Source organism: Hypanus sabinus, chromosome 8 (assembly GCF_030144855.1).
Source record: "Hypanus sabinus isolate sHypSab1 chromosome 8, sHypSab1.hap1, whole genome shotgun sequence".
Classification (NCBI taxonomy): domain Eukaryota; kingdom Metazoa; phylum Chordata; class Chondrichthyes; order Myliobatiformes; family Dasyatidae; genus Hypanus; species Hypanus sabinus.
Genome location: NC_082713.1, coordinates 127,989,986 through 128,011,511, shown reverse-complemented (window position 1 = coordinate 128,011,511; position 21,526 = coordinate 127,989,986). Strand labels below are relative to the sequence as shown.

The following is a 21,526-nucleotide window of genomic DNA, read 5'->3' as shown; positions in this document are numbered from 1 at the left end:
GTATGAGACCTTACTGAGCTCCAGAAAGATTTTCCAGGACATCAAGTGTCAGTTTTTGCTTGTTGGCAACATCTTTCAGTGAGCCAGAAGATTACAAGTTCCAGTCTGACTCTTGATAGATCCAGCCTGATAGGAGATATGTTCCAATACCCAACAATGTGGAAAATTGCCAAGGTATGGCTTGTTCTTGAAAAGTAGGACTAATCCAATCGGGATAATTACTGCTCTAATCCTGAACTGGTATTTCTAGCTGATGGAAAAACTCTGGGATTCAGCGTGATCCAGTCTCTAATAAACTCTTGCAAATATGGTATTGATGTGACTAGTCCAGCTGAGTTTCTGGCCAGATTTTAAAAGCAAGCAAGCTTTCTGCAGGGATAAAAATTACAAAACTGTTGTTTGTGGATTTTAGCACAGATTTAAAAAGTCAGCGAGGCCTGTCATGAATTTCTGCAGAGTTTCAGATCACATAAGCCATTTCTTGTTGATTTAGCAACAGATTTAAAAATCATGTGGGACAGGTTGGGACTTTCTGCAGAGCTTGAGATAGCAGAAGCCACTGCTTATGGAGTTTAGCACCAGATTTAAAATGCGGGAGAAACTTGTCAAGACTTTGTGCAGAGCTCAAGATATTTTGGTTTCTAAGGCACTGTCATTGGTCTAATCAAAGGAGAGAGTCAACAACTTTAAATTCTTTAGTGCTGTTATTTCAGGGAACCTGTTCTGGGCCCAGTATGTAAGTACAATTAAGAAGAAAGCATGGCAGGATTTCATGGAAGTTTGATAAGGTTTGGCGTGACATCTAAAGCTTTGACAAACTTGTATAGATGTGTGGTGGAGAGTGCATTGATGGGTTGAATGGGATTTGAGAAACACCAAAGCCTTTGAATGAAAAACCCTAAAAAGAACAGTGGATATAGCCCAATCCGTCACAGGTAAAGACCTCTCCACCACTGAGCACACCTACATCGGATGCTGTCGCAGGAAAACAGCATCCTTCATCAGGAATCCTCACCACTCTGGTCATCTCTCTTCTCACTGCTGCCTTCAGGAAGAAGGTACAGGTGCCTCAGAACTCACATCACTGACACCAATTACCTCTCAACCATCAGGCTCTTGAACCAAAGGGGATAATTACACTCAACTTCACTCGACCCATCGCTGAGTTGTTTCCACAACTGCTCAGTGATGGGGTGAGTACCATCACTGAACTCTCAGGGCCCACTTTCCCAAAGACTCTTAATCCCATATTCTTAATATTTATTGCTTATTTATTTATTATTATTTCTTCATTTTTTTCTTTTGAATTTGCAGTTAGTTGTCTTTTGTACATTGGTCATTAGTTTGTCCTGTTGGGTGCATTCTTTCATTGATTCCATCAAGATTCTTGGATTTACTGAGTATGCCTACAGAAAGTGAATCTCAGAGTTTTATATCATGACATGTCTGTACTTTGATAATTAATTTACTTTGAACTGCATAATAATCAACTCTGTTCGCAATTCCTCAGCAAGCAACAAAACTACATCAGCATGCAGCAAAATTCTGGATGGTATTTCTTATGCATAGTTAGAATGTATATAGACCATGATTAATGTATCACTGCACACAGCTAACTGGCCAGGGAGCAGCACGAGTGGTTGACTTGTTTTGAATGCATTGATGAAGTCTAGATGCAGGGAATGACAAAGTCAGAGGCAACTAATGAAAGAGGAATTAGTGGCACAAGTATTTCATTCTATTAAATAAATCGTACATTTCTCTTGCAGTTAACAATGATGATATGTAAAGATTTGCAAAGACAAGCTAGTTGGCTCTGGAGAATCCTGATTCTCCTTTTAACTGTTGGGACTTATTGCATGTACTGTCAAATGCAGCCTAAGTCATGGAGACCAGACGACAATAAAATATAGGATGAGAATTAGTCAGGCTAATGTAGCAGTTAGTGTAACAATATTACAGCTCCAACAAACCAGGTTCAGTTCCACTGTTGCCTGCAAGGAGTGTGTCTGTGTGCTTTATCCATGACCATGTGGGTTTCCTCCAGGTGCTCTGGTTTCCTCCCACATTCCAAGGACATACAGGCTAGTAGGTCAATTGGTCACATCCACTCTACCCAGGCCTTTCACTCCAGTGGCTTGTGTTTACTTAAAAAGGTGTTCAAGTATGCACCACTCTGACCTTGGGTGCTGTCTGTGTGGAGTTTGCACATGTGTCATGAGGAATTTCTAGAAAAGGGTTAGTGTAGATGGAAGCTTGATGGTTGGAATGGATGTAGTGGTCTTAAGTGTCTATTTCTGTCCGGTACAACAGAAAAACTAACAACATAACAACATAGGGAAGGAATTTGACCCAAATGACGTTCTGAGTCGGTGGAGTAACCCTTAGACTCAGAGCTGAGATTGTAGGCCAGGCAGACCATTGGTATTAATGGTAAAATTTCCAGCTTCCTGCCGCTGCTCACCCAAATCCAGAAACAGTACTTATTGGAAAATGTTACCAGTGATCTGTGTGTATGGCGCAAACTTACCATAACATCCGGTCTCTGATTCACTCCAGCCTGGCACGCAGATACACACCGGATATCCTGACCTATCTGAGCCACAGCTTGCAGTTCCATCACAATCCACTCTCCGGCAGGGATACCATTCTGCAAAGGTCAGAAATGACACTGTGATATCAGTAAAGGAATGGATGGAATTTCATTTTCTCTTGAGTAAGAGTGTGGCCTCCTACCCTTTTACTGACATACTGATCAATACATGGGTCTGTGCCATCCAATATACTCGGCTTCAAGAGACAACATTGTTCCAATCACCCTTATCCTTCATTCTTCCCTTTACTTCAGTGAAAATGAAAGTGGAGAGGAGTGTGAAATTAACAGCTAAATAGAGATTGGACAATCATGCAAAATGAGCAAAGTCAAAGGAGCCAACATGGATCTCACAAGGAGGACAACTTCACTGCAGTTCCACCATTTACAAATGTCTCGAAGTTCATGGAGTGACCTCTATATGCATCTTTCCCCCTCACCAACAGGATGATTGTTAGCCTCAGTATCAGTGCTGGGCTCTGCTGTGTGCCCTATTGGGTGGAAAGAACATCACACCAAGACTGCCTCTGATTTTACAAATTGAGGAGTCTGTAAGCCAATGAGAGACTTGAGAATTCACATTTCATTAGATACAGCTACTTCCAATTGGAAATAGACAAAGCTGACATCTCATCAACCTGGAGGCAGGTTGCTTATTCAGTCTAGACCAAGGACAGGACTTGAGCAACTGACTGCTGTCGCTGAATTTCTTTAATATAAAAGCATGAAAGCTTGCACAGATACCACTGAACTGCTGGTCTGAGAGGGCTAATTCTGTTAAATAAACCTTATTTATCCTATCCCAGACAACAAGCAATATATTCAATGCACAAGCATACACATAAAATATTTTGGAATGATCATTTATACTGTGTATGTGATCATTAATAATAATTGTACTTTAAAGATCATGCTGCTTATTTTTCTCTTGTGAATGATTGAAGAAAGTGTTGGTAATAAGCACAAACTATTTTATTATCAGTTCTGGATAATTAACATTTTAAAGGCTCATCTGCCTGATGCACTATTATATTAATATATAAAATTCTGGGAAAATGGTTCTTCTTCTTGTCTGATGTCTGAGAAGTGAGCTCCCTTGCTCACTCAATATTTGAGAATCTTGTTCTCTTCCTCACTCAACATTTTGCCTTTTAGTTGATTTAACAAAACCCACCAATTTGTTTATTTACACCATACACTTAAGCTAATGCACATAAAATGCTGGAGAAACTCAGCAGGACTGTCTTGATGAAGGGTCTCAGCCAGAAACATCGACTAGTTACTCTTTTCCATAGTTGCTGCCTGGCCTGCTGAGTACTCCAGCTTTTTGTGTGCATTACTTTGATTTCCAGCATTTGCAGATTTTCTCATGTTTGTGTGACCATATGCTTAAATTTGCCATTTTGTTATTTGAAGCCAGTCTCCTGTTTAGTATTTGATTCAAAGCGAATTTATTATCAAAGTACGTGTATATCAGCACATACTGCCATGAAATTCATTTTCTTGCAGGCACTTACAGGAAAATAAAGAAATACAATATAATTTATGAATTACTGTACATAAATAAAGATCACAAACAACCTATGTACGATAGAAGATAAATTGTACTGAAAATAAATAAGATAACTAAATAAATAAAACTGAGATTATGAATTGCAGTGAGTCTATGGGCTGTGGAATCAGCTCACAGTTGTGGTGAATGAATTTATCCTCGGCAGCTTAAGAGCCTGATGGTTGTAGGATATTAATAATGTTGCATAAGAAATAACTGTTCCTGAACCTGGTGGTATGGGACCTAAGGGATATCAAAGCACTTTGTATATGCTTACACTGAGCTCAATTTCTACCTGGGGGGGGGGGGGGGGGGGAATCTGATTTTTCTTTGATGGTTGCCTGTGTTGCCCCTGTTTATAGATCTAGATATGCCATGACTGAATCATGTGACAATTTGCCTTTAGAGTCAGAATCAGGTTTATGACACAAAATGTATTGTTTCATGACAGCAGTAGAATGTAAAGACATAAAATAAGCTGTAAGTTACAAAATAAATAAATAGCGCAAAAAGGACAGGAATAACGAGATAGTGTTCATCTTGCTTCTGTTCCCTTACAGCCATACTTGCTCAGAAAGCAAAAGTCTTTTAGACTTTTGAAGGTTTTTAGTGTACACTGAGCATTAATTTTGCATTCATGAATGCCTAACAAAGAACACAATTTTATATTTTTTCTATTCCTGTAGGAGAACTGCACTAAAGGCTCAGTAATGCAGGTACCCACCCCCACCAACTTCTCGTTTGCCACACCATTCTTAAAAACATTACATTTTTCCAATGCACACCTCATTTAATTTGTACACAATGTAAAAGGAGATTCCTTTGTGGATTCAATTTTGCCATGTTACTATCATCTGAGTGGGCTCTCTAAGTGAAGGATTGCTCTTTAAAGTCTCTCTCTATGTATTTTAAAACTTTGTATGAATATTTCTCATACAAAATTGCTGTTGCTGATTCTCATTGAAAGTAAGGTTTGATTCATCTACTTTGATTTCTCAGTAGAGAACAACACTAAATCTAATCTTAGAAGTTAGAGAGTATTGTTACCAACCGTATCTATTGCAACTTGTTACTGGGAGCACTACTTAAATGAACTAATCTCCAGTTCCTTCACAGACTCTTACAGATCTCTTGTAAATTGCCTGTCTTCCAGAGGAAAGAATTTTTGCTAATTTTAATTTGTCTTTCTATCAGTATGTTGCAGCTGACTTAATGTTGTTAGTCTTATATATTTATATTTTCACCCATTTCTGACCTTGTCAGAGGCTTTACTAAAGTCCATGTAGACAACATCCTCTGCCTTTCCTATCAACTTTCCTGGTGACTTCCTTGATATTGGTTAGACGTGACCTACTACGCACAAAGCCACGTTGACCATTGGTATGATTTACAATTGTGAGGCTTTGATGATAATGAGACAGCAAAGAGTGAGAAAAAACTGAGGCAGAACTCACCCATTTCATAGTAGATGTTGAATGTTGTGTTTGGAATTTGTGGACCAGAATGGAAGTGAACCCACATGTTGGTGCAGTTGGAGACACAAAAGTTGCTGGTATCTAAGATTTCCTCAGTCAAATTGAATCGCATGTCTTGATCAGGATTCATTCCACAGCCAAAGGAGATGTGATCTTCCTGGGATGTCACATTCAGCAAGTCCACCCTGAATCGGATTCCTGGGGGTAAAACATGTGCCCTAGTTATTTACAGCACTATTTTTCCAACAGTTCACACACAGCTTCAGACATACTCAGTACCACCATATCCTTTTAATTGACAGGGGTGAACCTGTCTCATATTGGCATTCTAGCCTTTGAACCAAAATGCTGTCGACTCAGGATATCCTTCAAAGAACTAAGAACATTTCCAGGCATGGAACTTCCTGCAGTACTGACAGGGTTCTGCATTGTCAATAAATTGGTTGGGGACTGAAGGACAGCAGGTTATCTTCCCAGAAAATAATGAACTAAGACTTTTCTCTCAGACATATTCTAACTGAGATCTTAACAACTGGTGAGTTCTCACATTGACCTCAGCCAGTAACTAGCTCCCAGCAACCAGCTTGTTTGACTACTATCACAACCGTTCTCAGTTCCTCTGTCTTCACCACTTCTATTCCCAGGATGAGGCTTTCCATTCCAGGGCATCAAATATGTCCTCCTTTTTCAAAGAACTTCCCCATTGATGCTGCCCTCACCCACATTTTCTCCATTTCCTGAACTCCATCTTCCTGCTGCCTTCACAGGGATCCAGTTCCTCTTGTGCTCACCTACCACCCCATGGACCTCTGTGTTCAACACATTATTCTCCACAACTTCAACAGGACTCTACCACCAAATGCACCTTTAACCCATCTCCCCAACTCTCCACAGGAATCATTCCCTTTTGCATTGGTCCCTCCCCACTCACCTCCCTCCTGGCACTTATCCCAGTAAGGGCAAAAGTACTACACCTACCCATCCACCTTCTCCCTCACCTCTATTCAGGGCCCAAACTGTCCTTCCAGGTGAGGCAACACTTCACCTGCAAATATGCTGGGGTAGACAACCGTATCCGGTGCTCATGGTGTGGCCTCCTTTACTTTGGTGACACCTGACATAACTTGGGGGACCACTTTGTCGAGCACCTCTGCACTATCTACAAAATGGAAAATTTCTTTCCTATCCCCATTCCTATTTCAGCATGTTGGTCAATGGCCTCCTCTTCTGCCATGACGCCACTCTCAAGTTGGAGGAAGAACACCTCTTAGTTCATCTCGCTAGTCTTCAACCTAGTGGTATGAACATCAATTTTTCCAACTTCTGGTAATTTTTCCCCTCCCCTTCCCTCTTCATTTCCCCACTCTGGCCTCTCACATCTTCTCACCTCCCCCTGGTGCTCATCCTCCTTCTCTTTCTCTCATGATCCACTCTCCTCTCTTATCAGATTCCTTCCTCTCCAACCCTTTGCCTTTTCCACTTATCACCTCACGGCTTGTCCCCCTCCTCCTTATTCTGGTTTCCTCCCTCTTCCTTCTCAGTCCTGATGAAAGGTCTCACCCAAAATGTCGACTGTTTATTCACTTCCATAGGTGCTGACTGACCTGCTGAGTTCTGCCAGCATTTTGTGTGTGTTGCTTTGGATTTCCAGCATCTGCAGAATCTCTTGTGTGTACTGTCACAACACCATTTGTGGTTTCTGCCTGTGTGCAATTAGAATGCTTTGTCCACTTTATTAGAAATGGAAGAACATCTGAATTATACTGCATTATGTGCAAGTTAATGTAAATGCTACAGTACAATTTGAGATGCTCTTAAATGATACTTTTAACATTGTTTGTCGAGTTATAACTAATGCATGGTTTGTCTGATTGATTACGGTTGAGAGATCAAGTGTGGCGAAGAAAATTAATATGTACCGTATGATTTGATAAAACCCTGTTGTGGTTGTGTGGATAATTTGATGATTCATTCTCAATTGAATAATTTAGCATTTTGGTCCATTTTTTTCATCTTATGGGAGGTCAATGACATGGACTCATTGTAGGATAGAGTTTGGAACGGGTGAATGTATCATTGTTAAGTAGCTCAACCTATTAGAGAAATTATGGTTTGCTGTGTTTGGGTTAATTTTGAGTTGAGTTATACTGGAGTTAAAGCAGCTATAGTCTGAGATAATATTAAGCTTTAATAGTTATCAGGCAGGCTTATATTTTAAGAATAACTTATCTTTTTGTCAGTATTATGTTTGAGGTGATAATTAAATGAACAAAAAGCCTTCTGTCACGGAAGGAGCTACATCTACTTACATCAATGTTACACGATGGAGACACCATCAATCACCTCCTGGCATCTGTCACAATTTCCACCCTTCTATCTCCCACCTGATTCCATCTGCCAATCAACCCTCCTCATCTGGATCTTGCCAGCTCTCGACCCACACCGAAACCTCACCTATTCATGTCAGCTATCTCCCCTCTATGTTTCCATCCAGGAAAAGGATCTTGACCTGAAATGTCACATGTCCATTTTCCTACACAGATGCTAGCTGACCTGCTGTGCTCCTCAAGCAGCTTATCAGTCAGCAAACATCCATACAACTTATGCTAGCATTTTTGCTTTGTTCAAGGAACCAAACAAAGGGAAAAGAGGATTTAATGTTTCAAGATCAAATGTTGTCAATCACACAGATTTGTGTAATTTCAAGTTCTTACCAGCAAGGTCCCACTGTTGGAGGACACTGGAAGGAACTGCACCAATTACTGGATATGGGACAATTTGACATACCATAAGGCCACAGGACCATAAGATATAAGAGCAGAATTAGATCATTTGGCTCATTGGTTTGGCTTCACCATTTCACCATAGCTGATCCAATTTTCATCTAAGCCCCAATCATCTGCCTTCTCTCCATATCCCTTCATGCCCTGACCAATCAAGAATCTATCAACCTTGGTTTTAAATATATATAGAGTCTTGACCTCCACAGCTGCCTGTGGCAAAGAACTCCACAGATTCACCACTCACTGGCTAAAGAAATTCCTCCTCATCTCCATTCTAAAAGAACGCCCCTCTATTCTGAGGCTATGCACTCTGGTCTTAGACTATCCCACCATAAGAAACATCCTATTCACATCCACTCTATCAAGGTCTTTCATCATTCCATTGGTTTCAATGAGGTCACCCCTCAGTCTTCTGAATTCTAGTGAATGCAGGCCCAGAGCCATCAAATGTTCTTCAAATGATAAGCCATTCAATCACAATATAATTTTCATGAACTTTCTTTGAATCCTCACCAGTTTCAGCACATCCTTTTTAGGACAAGGGGCTCAAAACTGCTCACAATACTCCAAATGAGGCCTTACCAGTGCTGCCTCAACATTACATGCTTGCTTTTATATTCTAGTCCTCCATTGTATTTGCCTTCCCCACCACAGACTTAACCTGCAAATTAACCTTTAGCGAATTCAACACAAGGGCTTTCAACTCCCTTTGCACCTCAGTCTTTAGTATTTTCTCTCCATTTAGAAAATAGTCAACCCTTTTATTTCTTCAACCAAAGTACATGACCATACACTTCTCAACACCGTATTCCATCTGCCACTTCTTTGCCCATTATCTTAATCTGATCTGATCCCTCTGTAACCTTTCTACTTCCTCAAAGCTACCTGCCCCTCCAACTATCTTTGAATTGTCTGAAACCTTTGCAACAAAGCCATCAATTCCATGATCCAAATCATTAACATATAATGTAAAAATAATTGGTCTCAACACAGACCCCTGTGGAACCCCATTAGTCACTAGCAGCCAACCAGAAAAGGTTCCCTTTATTCCCACTCTTTGCCTCCTGCCATTCAGACACTGATTTATCCATGCTAGAATCTTCCCTGTAATACCATGGGCTCATAACTTGTTAAGCAGCCTCAGGTGTGGTAACTTGTCAAAGGCCTTTTATAAATCTAAGTAGACAACATCAACCAATTCTCATTTGTCTATCCTGCTTGTTATTTCCTTAAAGAATTCCAACAGATCTGTCAGCAATATTTTCCCTTGAGGAAACCATGCTGACTATGGCCTATTTTATCATGTGCCTCCAAGTATCCCGAAACCACATCTTTAACAATCGACTCCAACATCTTCCCAACCACTGAATTCAGGCTAATTGGCCTGTAATTTCCTTTCTTTTACCTCTCTTCCTTGTTGAAGAGCGGAGTGACATTTGTAATTTTCCAGTCTTCCAGAACCATTACAGAATCTAGTGATTCTTGAAATATCATAACTAACACCTCCACAAACTCTTCATCCACCTCTTTCAAAACTCTGGGGTGTACACCATCTGGTCTAGATGACTTATCAACCTTCAGACCTTTCAGTTTCCCAAAAACCTTCTTCCTTGTAATGGTAACTCACACACTTCATGCCCCTGACCCCTGGAACTTCCACCTTACTGCTAGTGTCTTCCACAGTGAAGACTGACATAAAATACTTATTCAATTTGTTTGCCATTCCCTTGTCCCCCCATTACTACCTCTCCAGCATCATTTTCCAGTGATCCAATATCCACTCTCACCTCTCTTTTACACTTTATGTATCTGAAGAAACTTTCAGCATCCTCTTTAATATTATTAGGTGGTTTACATTCGTATTCCATCTTTACCTTCTCAATGACTTTTTTTAGTTGCTTTTGTTGGTATTTGAAAGCTTCCTAATCCTCTAATTTTTACTCCAATATATGCCCTCTTTTTGGCTTTTATGTTGGCTTTGACTTCTCTTGTTAGCCATGATTGTGCCATCTTTCCTTTAGACTACCTCTTCCTCTTTGCAATGTATCTATCCTGTGCGTTTGGAATCGCTTCAAGAAATTCCAGCCACTGCTGCTCTGCCATCATCCCTGCCAGTGTTCTTTTCCAGTCAATTCTGGCCAACTCCTCTCTCATGCCTCTGTAATTCCCTTTAGTCTGCTGATACATATGACTTTATCTTCTCTCAAAATTTAGGGTGAATTTGATCATGTTACAATCACTTACATCTAAGTGTTCTTTTACTTTAAGCTTTCTAATTAATTCCAGATCACTGCACAACACTTAGTCCAGAATAGCCGATCTCCTAGTAAGCTCAACCACGAGCTGCTCTAAAAAGCCATCTTGTAGGCATTCTTGAAATTCCTCTTCTTGGAATCCAGGACCAACCTGATTTTCCCAATCTACCTGCATATTGAAATCCCCCATGGCGATTGTAACATTGCCCTTTTGGGCAATCTCCCAATGTAATTTGTAGACCACATCCTTTCTACTGTTTGAGGGTCTGTATACAACTCCCATCAGGGTCTTTTTACCCTTGCAGTTCCTTTGCTCTATCCACAATGATTCAATACCTTCTGACCCTATGTCATCTCTTTCTAATAATGTGATTTCATTTTTTACCAACAGAGCAACACCACTCCCTCATCCTTCAATACAATGTGTATCTTTGGACATTGAGCTCCCAATCATGATTAAACTTTCAGCCATGATTCAGTGATGCCTACAACATTATACATGCCAACCTACAACTGTGCTACAAGTTCATCTACCTTGTTCCATATACCGTGTGCCTTCTGTCCTGTATTCAGACTTTTCAATTTTGTCCACCCTTTATGTTGCAACTCATCCTGTTGCCTGCAATTTTGCCCTATCATCAGCATCTCCTTGCTTGGAGTCTCACTACACATGGTCTTGGCTTGTAAACAAACAACCTCAACTTCAGCATTATCACTCTGTCCACATGGGGTTCTTGTCCCCATGCCAAATTAGCTTAAAACCAACTGAACAACTCTAGCCAAGGATATTGGACCCCCTCAAGTTCAGGTGTAACCCATCCCTTTTGTACAGGCCATATCTTCTCCAGAAGAGATTCCAATGATCCATAAATCTAAACCCCTGCCCCCTGCTGCAGTTCCTCAGCCATGCATTCATCTGCCTACTCATTCTATTCTTACTCTCACTGGCACATTGCACAGGTAGCAATCCAGAGATAACCACCCTGAAGCTCCTGGCTCACAGCTTCCTAAAATCTCTCTTCAGGACCTCCTCACCTTGTCTACCTGCATCATTGGTGCCAATATGCACCGAGACTTCCGGCTGCTCACCCTCGCCCTTGAAAATACCATGGATCTGATCCGAAACATCCCTGATCCTGGCACCAAGGAGGCACCGTACCATTCAGATGTCCCTATCACACCCACAGAACCTCAGCTCTGTTCCTCTGACTAAGGAATCTCCTATCAACACTGTAGTCTTCTTCACCTCTCTGCTCTTCTGAGCCACAGTACCAGACTCAGTGCCAGAGTCCCGATCACTGTGTCTCCCCCTGGTAGATTGTTTCTCTCAATAATATCTAAAGTTATATACTTATTATTGGGGGTACTCTGCACTGACTGTGCATTTCCCTTCTTTCTCCTGGCTATTACCCGTTACTTGTCTCCTGAAACCTAGGGGTGACTACTTCTCTATAGCTCCTGTCAATCACCTTCCCATCCTCCTGTTTGAGTTGAAGGTCATTGAGTTGCAGCTCCAGTTCCTTAACATGTTCTCTCAGGAGATGCAGTTTGGTGCACCTGGTGCAGATGTGTTTATCTGGGAAACATCCAGTCCCCCAGACTTCCCAGATTCCACACAGAATAGAAAACATTGCCCCTAGAGCCATTCTCATTACTCTACTATGCCCTATCAGATGACCTCCATGAATCACCAATACTTTATTAATTCCATCTTGGTGAACCAGCTAAATCAGAGCAAGCTATTTTAAAGATGCCATACATGTCTCAATCCTGTATTGCTAAATTAGGGATATACATACGTCCTGAATGATCATTCCTGAACAAATCAAAGGTACATCCAATAGACATTCTAGTGAGCATGTCCAGATAATCAATCAAGGTTTGATTTTCTCCTCCCAGTGACCATTAAGTTTGGCTGCTCAAATAAGTGAGTTTAGGGAATGGAAGAATAGTTTCCATAGCACAGACAAGTATGCGCACTGCAACAAATATTTAATGACTGATTGTAATGACTGACATCACATGAGCAAAGTCATGAAGAAGATTGATGGGTTTTGAACATGTTATTAAAACTCCTGCAATATGGTCAATCCCACTCTGGATTATTGAACAAGCTCCTTCTTTCCTTCCCAGCTTCTGCTATCTGGTCATTAGATGATACACATACTATAGTTGTTGCTTTATCTTTGGAAACGGAGAGTTACCTGTGTACAGGTGAGTGGAGTTAGACACCTGGACCAGGTTGAAGAACCAGTACATGTCTGCACTATTCTGGTAGTAGCTGGAAAAATTATTGGACACAATGAAACCAGATGTACAGGGACAGAAATTCCTTGAAAGAGCCTGGAGATCCACAGATCCTGGGATAATTTCTGGTGGGCAAAAGCAACCTGAAACCAAAGAAAACTAACATGAATCACTGAACAGCCATGAATTTTTTCAAGGTCCTTTCTGTTCTTTCCTATAATCTCCTGTATTACACTTCATTCACACAATGATCATAAGCACTTAAATAGACTTCAGCTCACGTACCTAAGCATACATGAGAAAAGTTGCCTTAATGTATCTTCATGAATTAAGTTCTTTTGTTCAAGAGCCTTGAGGAGCCTTTGGGGAGTAATAGCTGTTCCTGAAACAGGTGGTGTGGCTCCAGAGGTTCCTGTACCTTCTTCCTGATGGCAGCATTGTGAAGAGAGGACTGGGCCATATCCAGTACATTTTGTAGGATTTTCTGTTCAAGGGCATTGGTGTTTCGTTATCAGGCCATAATGTGACCAGTGAATATACTCTCCACCACACATGTATAGAAGATTGTCAAAGTTTTAGATGTCATGCTGAATCTTCACAAACTCCTAAGGAATTAGAGGCACTGCTCTACTTTCCTTGTAATTGCCCTTGCACACTAGGCACAAGAAAAATCCTGATATGATAACAATGAGGAATTTGAAGTTGCTGACCCTCTCCACCTAAGATCCTGTGATGAGGACTGGCTCAGAGACCTCTGGTTTCCTCCTCCTGAAGTCAACAATCAGCTTCTTGGTCTCGCTGACATTGAAACCAAGCACATACTATATATATGATATATAATGGGCAAGCAGAGTGAGGTTGTTATTTTGTTACTCACCTTCACAGTGTGTCCCGTTCCCTCTGTAATAGGATTTGCACTCACAGTGGTAGGAACCCATCGAGTTCAGACACTGAGCGTTGCTGTCACACTGATTCAGCGCTGGATCGGCACACTCATTGACATCTGAAAAGAGTAGATAAATAAACAAACAGAGGTAGAGGAAATGTGGAAGAATGAAGAGATGAAATTTCTATTCACAAGGATAACGTGGAGTATGGGGAGACAGCAGGCTTATGGCAGTGAGGTAAAGGATCATATTTACTGCTGGAGCGGATCCAAAGGGCCTACTCTGGGTCCCATTTTTCTGCATCGTGACAAGTTCAGTCATAGGTTCAAGATTTACAATCACAGATGGATCCTGCTTTTTAAAAAAAGTTAATTGTACAATATCACACACAAAATGCTGGAAGAACTGATCAGACCAGGCAGCATCTATGGAAAACAATGGTCAACATTTCGGGCCACAACCCATCAGCAGGACTGGAGAGAAAAAGCTGAGGAGTAGATTTAAAAGTGGGTGGGGGTGGGGAGAGGGAACCACTAGGTGACAGGTGGAACTTGGAGGGGGAGGGATGAAGTAAAGAGCTGGGAGGTTAATTGGTGAAAGAGACAGAAAACCATGGAAGAAAGTAAAAGGGGAAGGAGCACCAGAGGGGGGAGATGGGTGGGCAAGGAGATAAGGTGGGAGAGGGAAAAGGGAATAGGAAATGGAGGGGGGGTGTTGGGGGCACATCTAAGCTCCATCCACCAGAACAAGAGGGATCTCCCAGTGGCAACTCATTTTAATTCCACTTCCCATTCCCATTCCGATATGTCCATCCATGGCCTCCTCCACTGTTGTGGTGAGGCCACACTTATGTTGGAGGAAGAACACCTTATATTTCACTTGGGTAACCTCCAACCTGATGGCATGACATTGATTTCTCCACCTTCTAGTAATGTCCCTCAACACCCCCTCCCCATCCCTTCTCCATTTCCCATCCCCTTTTCCCTCTCTCACCACATCTCCTTGCCCATCCATCACCTCCCTCTGGTGCTCCTTCCCCCTTTTTCTTTCTTCCATGGCCTCCTGTCTCGTTCACCCATCAACTTCCCAGCTCTATACCTAAACACTGCCCCTTGCTGTTTAACCTATCACCTTGTATTTCTCTCTTCCCTCACCTCCACCTTTTAACTCTACTCATCTTTTCTTTTTCTCCAGTCCTGCTGAAGGGTTTCAGCCCAAAACGTCAAATGTGTTTTTTTTTCCATAGATGCTGCCTGACCTGCTGAGTTCCTCCGGCATTTTGTGTGTGTTGCTTGGATTTCCGGCATCTGCAGATTTTCTCTTGTTTATAATTATACAGTATGATATAACTTCAAGGATAAAATGTAAAAGGTCAAACCTGTGCATGATGTTCTGTTTCCGGGCCTCAGGGTGTACCCTGGGTGACAGTCACAGTGGTAACTGCCCACCGTGTTCACACAGAGCTGGGAGCAGCCGCCATTGTCCTGCAGACATTCATCCACATCTGAAAAACAGGGGCATATTACATTCAATTTTATTTTCAGTAAAGGCCTTTGCTCTCCACTAAAACAATACCATTTCTTTCAAATCTTAACATTTGAATAAAAGTTATAGGATCAGATTTCATGTTTTCAAAATCCTAATTGTTGGGGTTATTTTAAGCCTGGAAGTAAGGTAGTGAGATTAATTCAAAAGCCATTTCAATTCAACAGCTGGCTGGTTTACCACTGAGCAACACATTGAAAGCGAACCCTCTTCAGTGTTCACTGGTCTCAAACACCTGCCTTGAACTCCTGAGTACAAAATCTAGCTCCTTATTCCAATTTAGAAGGTTCACATCAAGTCAAAAAGGGAGGAAGCATTCTCAAGTGAGATCGAATGAGATAAAAAGATAGAATTAGATGAAAGGCAGTGAAACATGCACCATCATATGACGCTCAATGGAAAAACATTGAGGAGTGGGTAGTTCCCATCCCCATACAAGCGATTTTGGCAGATAACAACCTGTAAAGGTACATAAATACTATTGATAACCCATGGGTGAAATTGACTCTTAAAATATGGAAAACTACTATAAAAGAATATAATCTAGAGGGAGATATTGCAATTCTTAAATGGTGTGCATATGACTCAGATTTTACACCAAATAAATTGGATGCTAGATTTGAGGACTGGACAGCTAAAGGAATAACGGTTCTTTGCAACATAATCAAAGAAGGAACACTGTTCAGTTTTGAAATGCTTAAAGAGAAACACTTTTTAGAAAAACAAGATATTTATTGGTATTTACAGATGCAACAATATGTTAATAAGACACTTAAAAATGTAACCAAGGCAAATACATGCTTGATAGAGCTCTTTAGAAAAGCGTATACTTCAGATAATGGTAGTAGAATCATTTCAAGCATATATAAGTGGTTGTCAAATCGTAAAACACATTCGACTTCATACATCAAAACAAAATGGGAGAAGGAAGGAGGGATGAAGAATGGACAACAATATGGAGATATCAATGGAAGTGTATCAGTTCACAGAAATGGAGGGAGTTTGGTTGGAAAAACGTGATAAGATATTTTATTACACCCTCTCAGAAATCCCATTATGACAGTAACCTCCCTGTTCGCTGGATAAATTGTGGAAATCAAAATGCAAATCATTATTATATTTTTTGGGACTGCCCTGTTATCAAATACTATTGGAGGGGGATACACAATGCCCTACAAGACATCTTTAAATGTGAAATACCCTTAGAGAGTAAGACCATATAATTTGGATATATACCTCAAGAATGGTTGAAAAGAGATAAATATTTAATGAATATACTGATGGTGGCTGGTAAAAAGACTATTACTAGGAAATGGTTATCACAGGAGATCCCAACTTTAAATACATGGATGGAAATTACAATGGACATTTACAAAATGGAGAAGATAACAGCATCTGTTAATCATAAACTGGAACAATTTGATTCATACTGGGAAAATGTTTTAACTACATAATGCCTCACAGGCCTGATTTTATTCTCACAAATCAATGAATCTGTTGTAAAAAAAAAAGATCACTCCCTACTTGTACATAGTTCTTTCCTTTTGCTTGTTTTTTCTTTCCACTCTTTTCAAAAGTGTATACCTCAGATAAATACTTTGTGGAGATTTGTGATATATATGATTATATGATATATATGTACAATGTCTGAAATACATCCTATGGAAATGTTTGTTTGATGATGAACTTCAATAAAAAATAAATTACAAAAAAAGAAAGGCAGTGAAACATGGAGAGAGAGAGAGAGAGGCAGAGAGTGAGGCAGAGGAAGATAAAGACAGATTTGTTTGAAATAGAGAGAGAAGCAGAGAGAGATAAAGAGCTGTGTGTGAGAGAGAAAGGTGTGTGAAGGAGAGGCAGAAATATGTGTGTGTGAGAGAGAGGGAGTTCTGAGAGAGAGAGAGGGAGTTCTGAGAGAGAGAGAGAGAGAGAGGGAGTTCTGAGAGAGAGAGAGAGAGAGAGAGGGAGTTCTGAGAGAGAGAGAGAGGGAGTTCTGAGAGAGAGAGAGAGAGAGTTCTGAGAGAGAGAGAGAGAGAGAGAGAGAGAGAGAGAGAGAGAGAGAGAGAGAGAGAGAGAGAGAGAGAGAATGAATGAACCATTCAGCCTCTTGTGTCTGTGCTTGTTGAAAACAGCTTCCTAGCCTAATCCCACCTCCCAGCACATAAGTGTTCTCTAAGCCACTCTTCTAAATATACAACACATATTTTTTAAATGTAGTGAGCATTTTTACCTTTCAGGTGCAGAATTTCAGACCCCACCAACCGGATGAAAAAAAAACTGCTTCACTTTCTTTCTAATTCTTCTACCAATTACTTTGACTCATTAACCATTGTACTGTATCCACCTTTAACAGAAATGGGACCTTTCTTTTCACACTATGCAGGTCTTACATAATTTTATAAATCTCAATTGTCTGACTTCCGCTTCCTCTGTTCCAAAAAAAGCACCCTAAACTTCAATTTTTCCTCACAGTTACATTTTTCCAGCCCTGGAAACATCCTGGTTCATCTCCTGTCCTAACTCCAGTGTAATCACACCTGTCATGGATTATGGTGACTGGAACTCTCTAAAGCACATAAGCTGTGGTCTAACCAGTGTTAGATTCAGTTGTAGCATTACTTTCAGAGTTTTATGCTCTATACTTTCATTAAAGGTATCCTGCCCGGCTGATTAATCATCTTTTAAACCTGTCCTGCAAACTTCAAGGATGCGTGGACATGCCTTGTAAAGTTCCTGTTTCTCCACACGTCAATCTCATCCCATTTATTAGACATTTTCTTCCCTATTACACCTAATGATGCAACACTGGCTATCTTTTACCCTTGGTTCAAAGATTCCTCTCCATATAGAAACCTTCCAAGAAGATAACGTAAATGAAGAGATTTAGGCATCAGTTCAACACTTGCCCCCAGTGTACACACACACACACACACACACACACACACACGCCGGACTGATGGAACAGAAGGTTGAGTGTGGCAGTTGCAACAAGGCAAGCGTTAACATAATGTCCGGACAAAAATAGATTGCAGACAGCCCAGGCAAGAAAGGCCTTTGAAGAACATAACTTCCCTTTGCATAGCAGATTCCCAGAGGAATTTTGACTGACTGCTGATGAGATAAGAATTTAATGGGAGGATGCAAACCACACACACCAACAACGGAGCAATTGCTTTATTAACTTTAGAGTGTCATCAGTTGTTGACTTGTACTTTCTATTGACTTTTAACACTGGCATTGTAAATGGCGATTGATTTTGAAAGTAAGAAACTCAAACATACAGAGTTTAACAAATGGTCAATATCTGTAACTGCAAGTCAATTCCATATAAAGTTGGCATTCCCCTGTCCAGAATTCAGAACAGTTGGGTGACAGGGGCCAGGCTGTTCTCCTGGTACACAAGTATGATCGAAGAATGAGTGCAAGTTTTCAGAGTTCAGTTAATCAGAGGAGACAGCAGTAATGGCTTCCACTTTAACATTCATCCACAGCTGGAGTTTGTAAAAAAATGGAGACAATTCATTGGAAGGTGCACAGCTGTGAGAAAGTTTTACTTTCTGCTGCTACATGATTTCTGCACCTCAACAAATTCAGCCATGAGTCCAGGATGTTGCACAAACACAAATCTTCCTTTTAGAAATGGTAGTACTCGGTTTGTGTTCTTCAAGGATGAAATGTAAAAGGTCAAACCTGTGCACGTTGATCTGTTTCCGGGTCTCAGGGTGTACCCTGGGTGACAGTCACAGTGGTAACTGCCCACCGTGTTTACACAGAGCTGGGAGCAGCCGCCATTGTCCTGCAGGCATTCATCCACATCTGAAAAACAGGGATGTGTTACATTCAGTTTTACTTGTAGGAAAGGCCATGCCCTCTTCTCCCTATTCCCATCAGGGAGGAGGGACAAGAGCCTGAAGAACCACACTTAGTGAATTAGGGACAGCTTTTCCCCCACCTGCATCAGATTTTGAATGTTTCATGACACTAACAAAACTACCTCATTATTCCTTTTTCTTGCATAATTTCTTTATTTTTGTAATTTGTCGATCTTAATGTCTTTTCTCTGTTATGCTGTATCAAAACAAGAAATCCCACGTAACTTGTCAGTGAATTCTGATTCTGATGTGCTGTGAAATTAATTCATATCCTAACAATATTGACTAACTTTAAACTTGGTTAAGGTAGCTGTACCAAATAGAAACTTTCCATGAAAGACATTGAAATGGAGAGATTCACTCCTCGTTATGACACTCTCCCACAAGTGGAATTCAGACGAATAGAAGGAATTCAGTGGAGCGTCCATGGCTGTGAGAATGTTTGACTTTCCACTGCTGCGTGACCAAGTTTCTATATCACATCAGGTTTAGTTATGGGTCCAAGACAATGGAGAACCACAAATCTTCCTTTTAAAACAGTTAAATATCTGGGTTGGTTCTTCAACGATAAAATGGAAAAGATCAAACCTGTGCACGATGTTCGGTTTTGGGGTCTCAGGGTGTACCCTGGGTGACAGTCACAGTGATAACTGCCCACCGTGTTCACACAGAGCTGGGAGCAGCTGCCATTGTCCTGCAGACATTCGTCCGCATCTGAAAAGCAGGGGTGTGTTACACTGAAGTTTATTTTCAGCAAAGGCCTTTGATGTTCCACTAAAACATTGCCACATGTTTCAAATTTCAAGAACTTTTGAACAAAAATTATGTTTTTAATATTCCGAGAGTTGAATTTATTTTAATCCTCAAAGGAAGTTGATGAGATCAAATCAAACAATATTTCAATTCAATAATGGCTTGTTTCATCTCTGGGCAACTCAGATGAAAAAAAAGTTCTACAAATAGCCTCTGGTTTCTGATGCTTTCCTTGGGTTTTTGAGTACAAAATCTACCACATAACTGTGATTTATTGGCTTCACTCCTATTGCTACACATTCACTTGGAAATGAGAGAGAGCATTCTAGGGGAAGAGAGAGAGAGTGAGAGTTAGTGAGAGAGGTTGAAATAGGGAGCAGTGAGAGGTAAATGACAGAAAGTGGAATAGTGATAGAGGGAGATAAGAAACAAAGAAATCTGGCAGAGAGGTGAGACAGACAGACAGACATTGAGTCCATTGTGTTTCTGATGGTTAGAAAAGCCTAATCCCCACTTCCAGCACCAGCTGATCAGTCCTATAAATCAGAACTCCGAGTACACAACATAGTACTTCTCAAATATGGCAAGGGTTTCTATCTTTACCCCCTTTTCAGATAAACAGCACCCAATTACTTCCATTGTGTCAAAAAAAATATTTTCTTCAGTTCCCCTGTAATCCTTCTGCAAATTACTTTAATTCAATGACCCATAGTTTAGAGTCCTCCTCTAAGTGAAATAGGCCTAGTCTGTTTCCTCCACTGAGACACATCAAAATTTTATTCCTCCCAATTAGGTGTATTCTCAGCTTCATCTGTTCCAGAGAAAATAAAGTTCAAAGATACATGTCTCAAATAAGAGTCCTCCAAGAAAGGCAATGAGATAGCGAGGCATTCATCAGTGCCAGTTACCTGCACAGGTCCTTCCATCCCCAGTGTAGCCAGATCCACACACACACTGGAAGGAGCCGGGGGTGTTGGAACAGGAGGCCGAGCTGTGACAATTGTGGCTCCCACTCTGACACTCATCCACATCTGGAGTTTGGAAGAAATGCAGAGTTTTTACTAAAAGGTTTGAATTTTAAACTCTCCCCTGTTGCACATCTATATTTTGAATTCACTTCCTAAATAAAGCAGACTTACAAATAGTTCCTCAGAAGCCCATCCACTAAATTTGAGGAATGTTTCAATAGTGAGGGAATGTCCCAACAGAAAGATCATCTCCTAGTATCCAAAGTTCATAAATGAGTTTCTAAGACCATGGTCCAGGAGTGTGTGGCATCTTGCCATTCAGCTGACCATTATTGTTATCAGGTCTGATTTGTTTTATTTCTTTACTCACTTAGGGATCCTCTTTATCAAATATAGCACTATTCAAAGCTGTAATGCACTTCTGATGAAAGGCCCCTGAAATGTTAACCTTGTTTCCATCTCAGCAGATGCTGCCTGACCAGCTGAATATTTCCAGATATAGTCAGATTATTTCCAGATATAAAATGCCCAGATATAGTCAGCAAAGTATCAGGTGTAATATCAATGACAGATATGATGAAGTTTTTTGTTTAGTC

General features: G+C 40.7%; 1 protein-coding gene across 1 annotated transcript in view; it reads right to left on the bottom strand.

Annotated features, from left to right (window-relative positions):
* Positions 1-10: 10 nt before the first annotated feature.
* The window catches only part of LOC132397668 (fibrillin-1-like), a 103,743-nt gene continuing 82,227 nt past the window's right edge, over positions 11-21,526 (bottom strand). Inside the window, exons 21-27 of the mRNA XM_059976437.1 lie at positions 20,871-20,993; positions 19,028-19,153; positions 15,171-15,296; positions 13,783-13,908; positions 12,863-13,048; positions 5,600-5,818; positions 11-72 (exon numbers count right to left, since the gene is read on the bottom strand). Of these exons, the coding sequence (XP_059832420.1) occupies positions 11-72; positions 5,600-5,818; positions 12,863-13,048; positions 13,783-13,908; positions 15,171-15,296; positions 19,028-19,153; positions 20,871-20,993 (968 nt within the window). The remainder of the gene's footprint in view (positions 73-5,599; positions 5,819-12,862; positions 13,049-13,782; positions 13,909-15,170; positions 15,297-19,027; positions 19,154-20,870; positions 20,994-21,526) is intronic.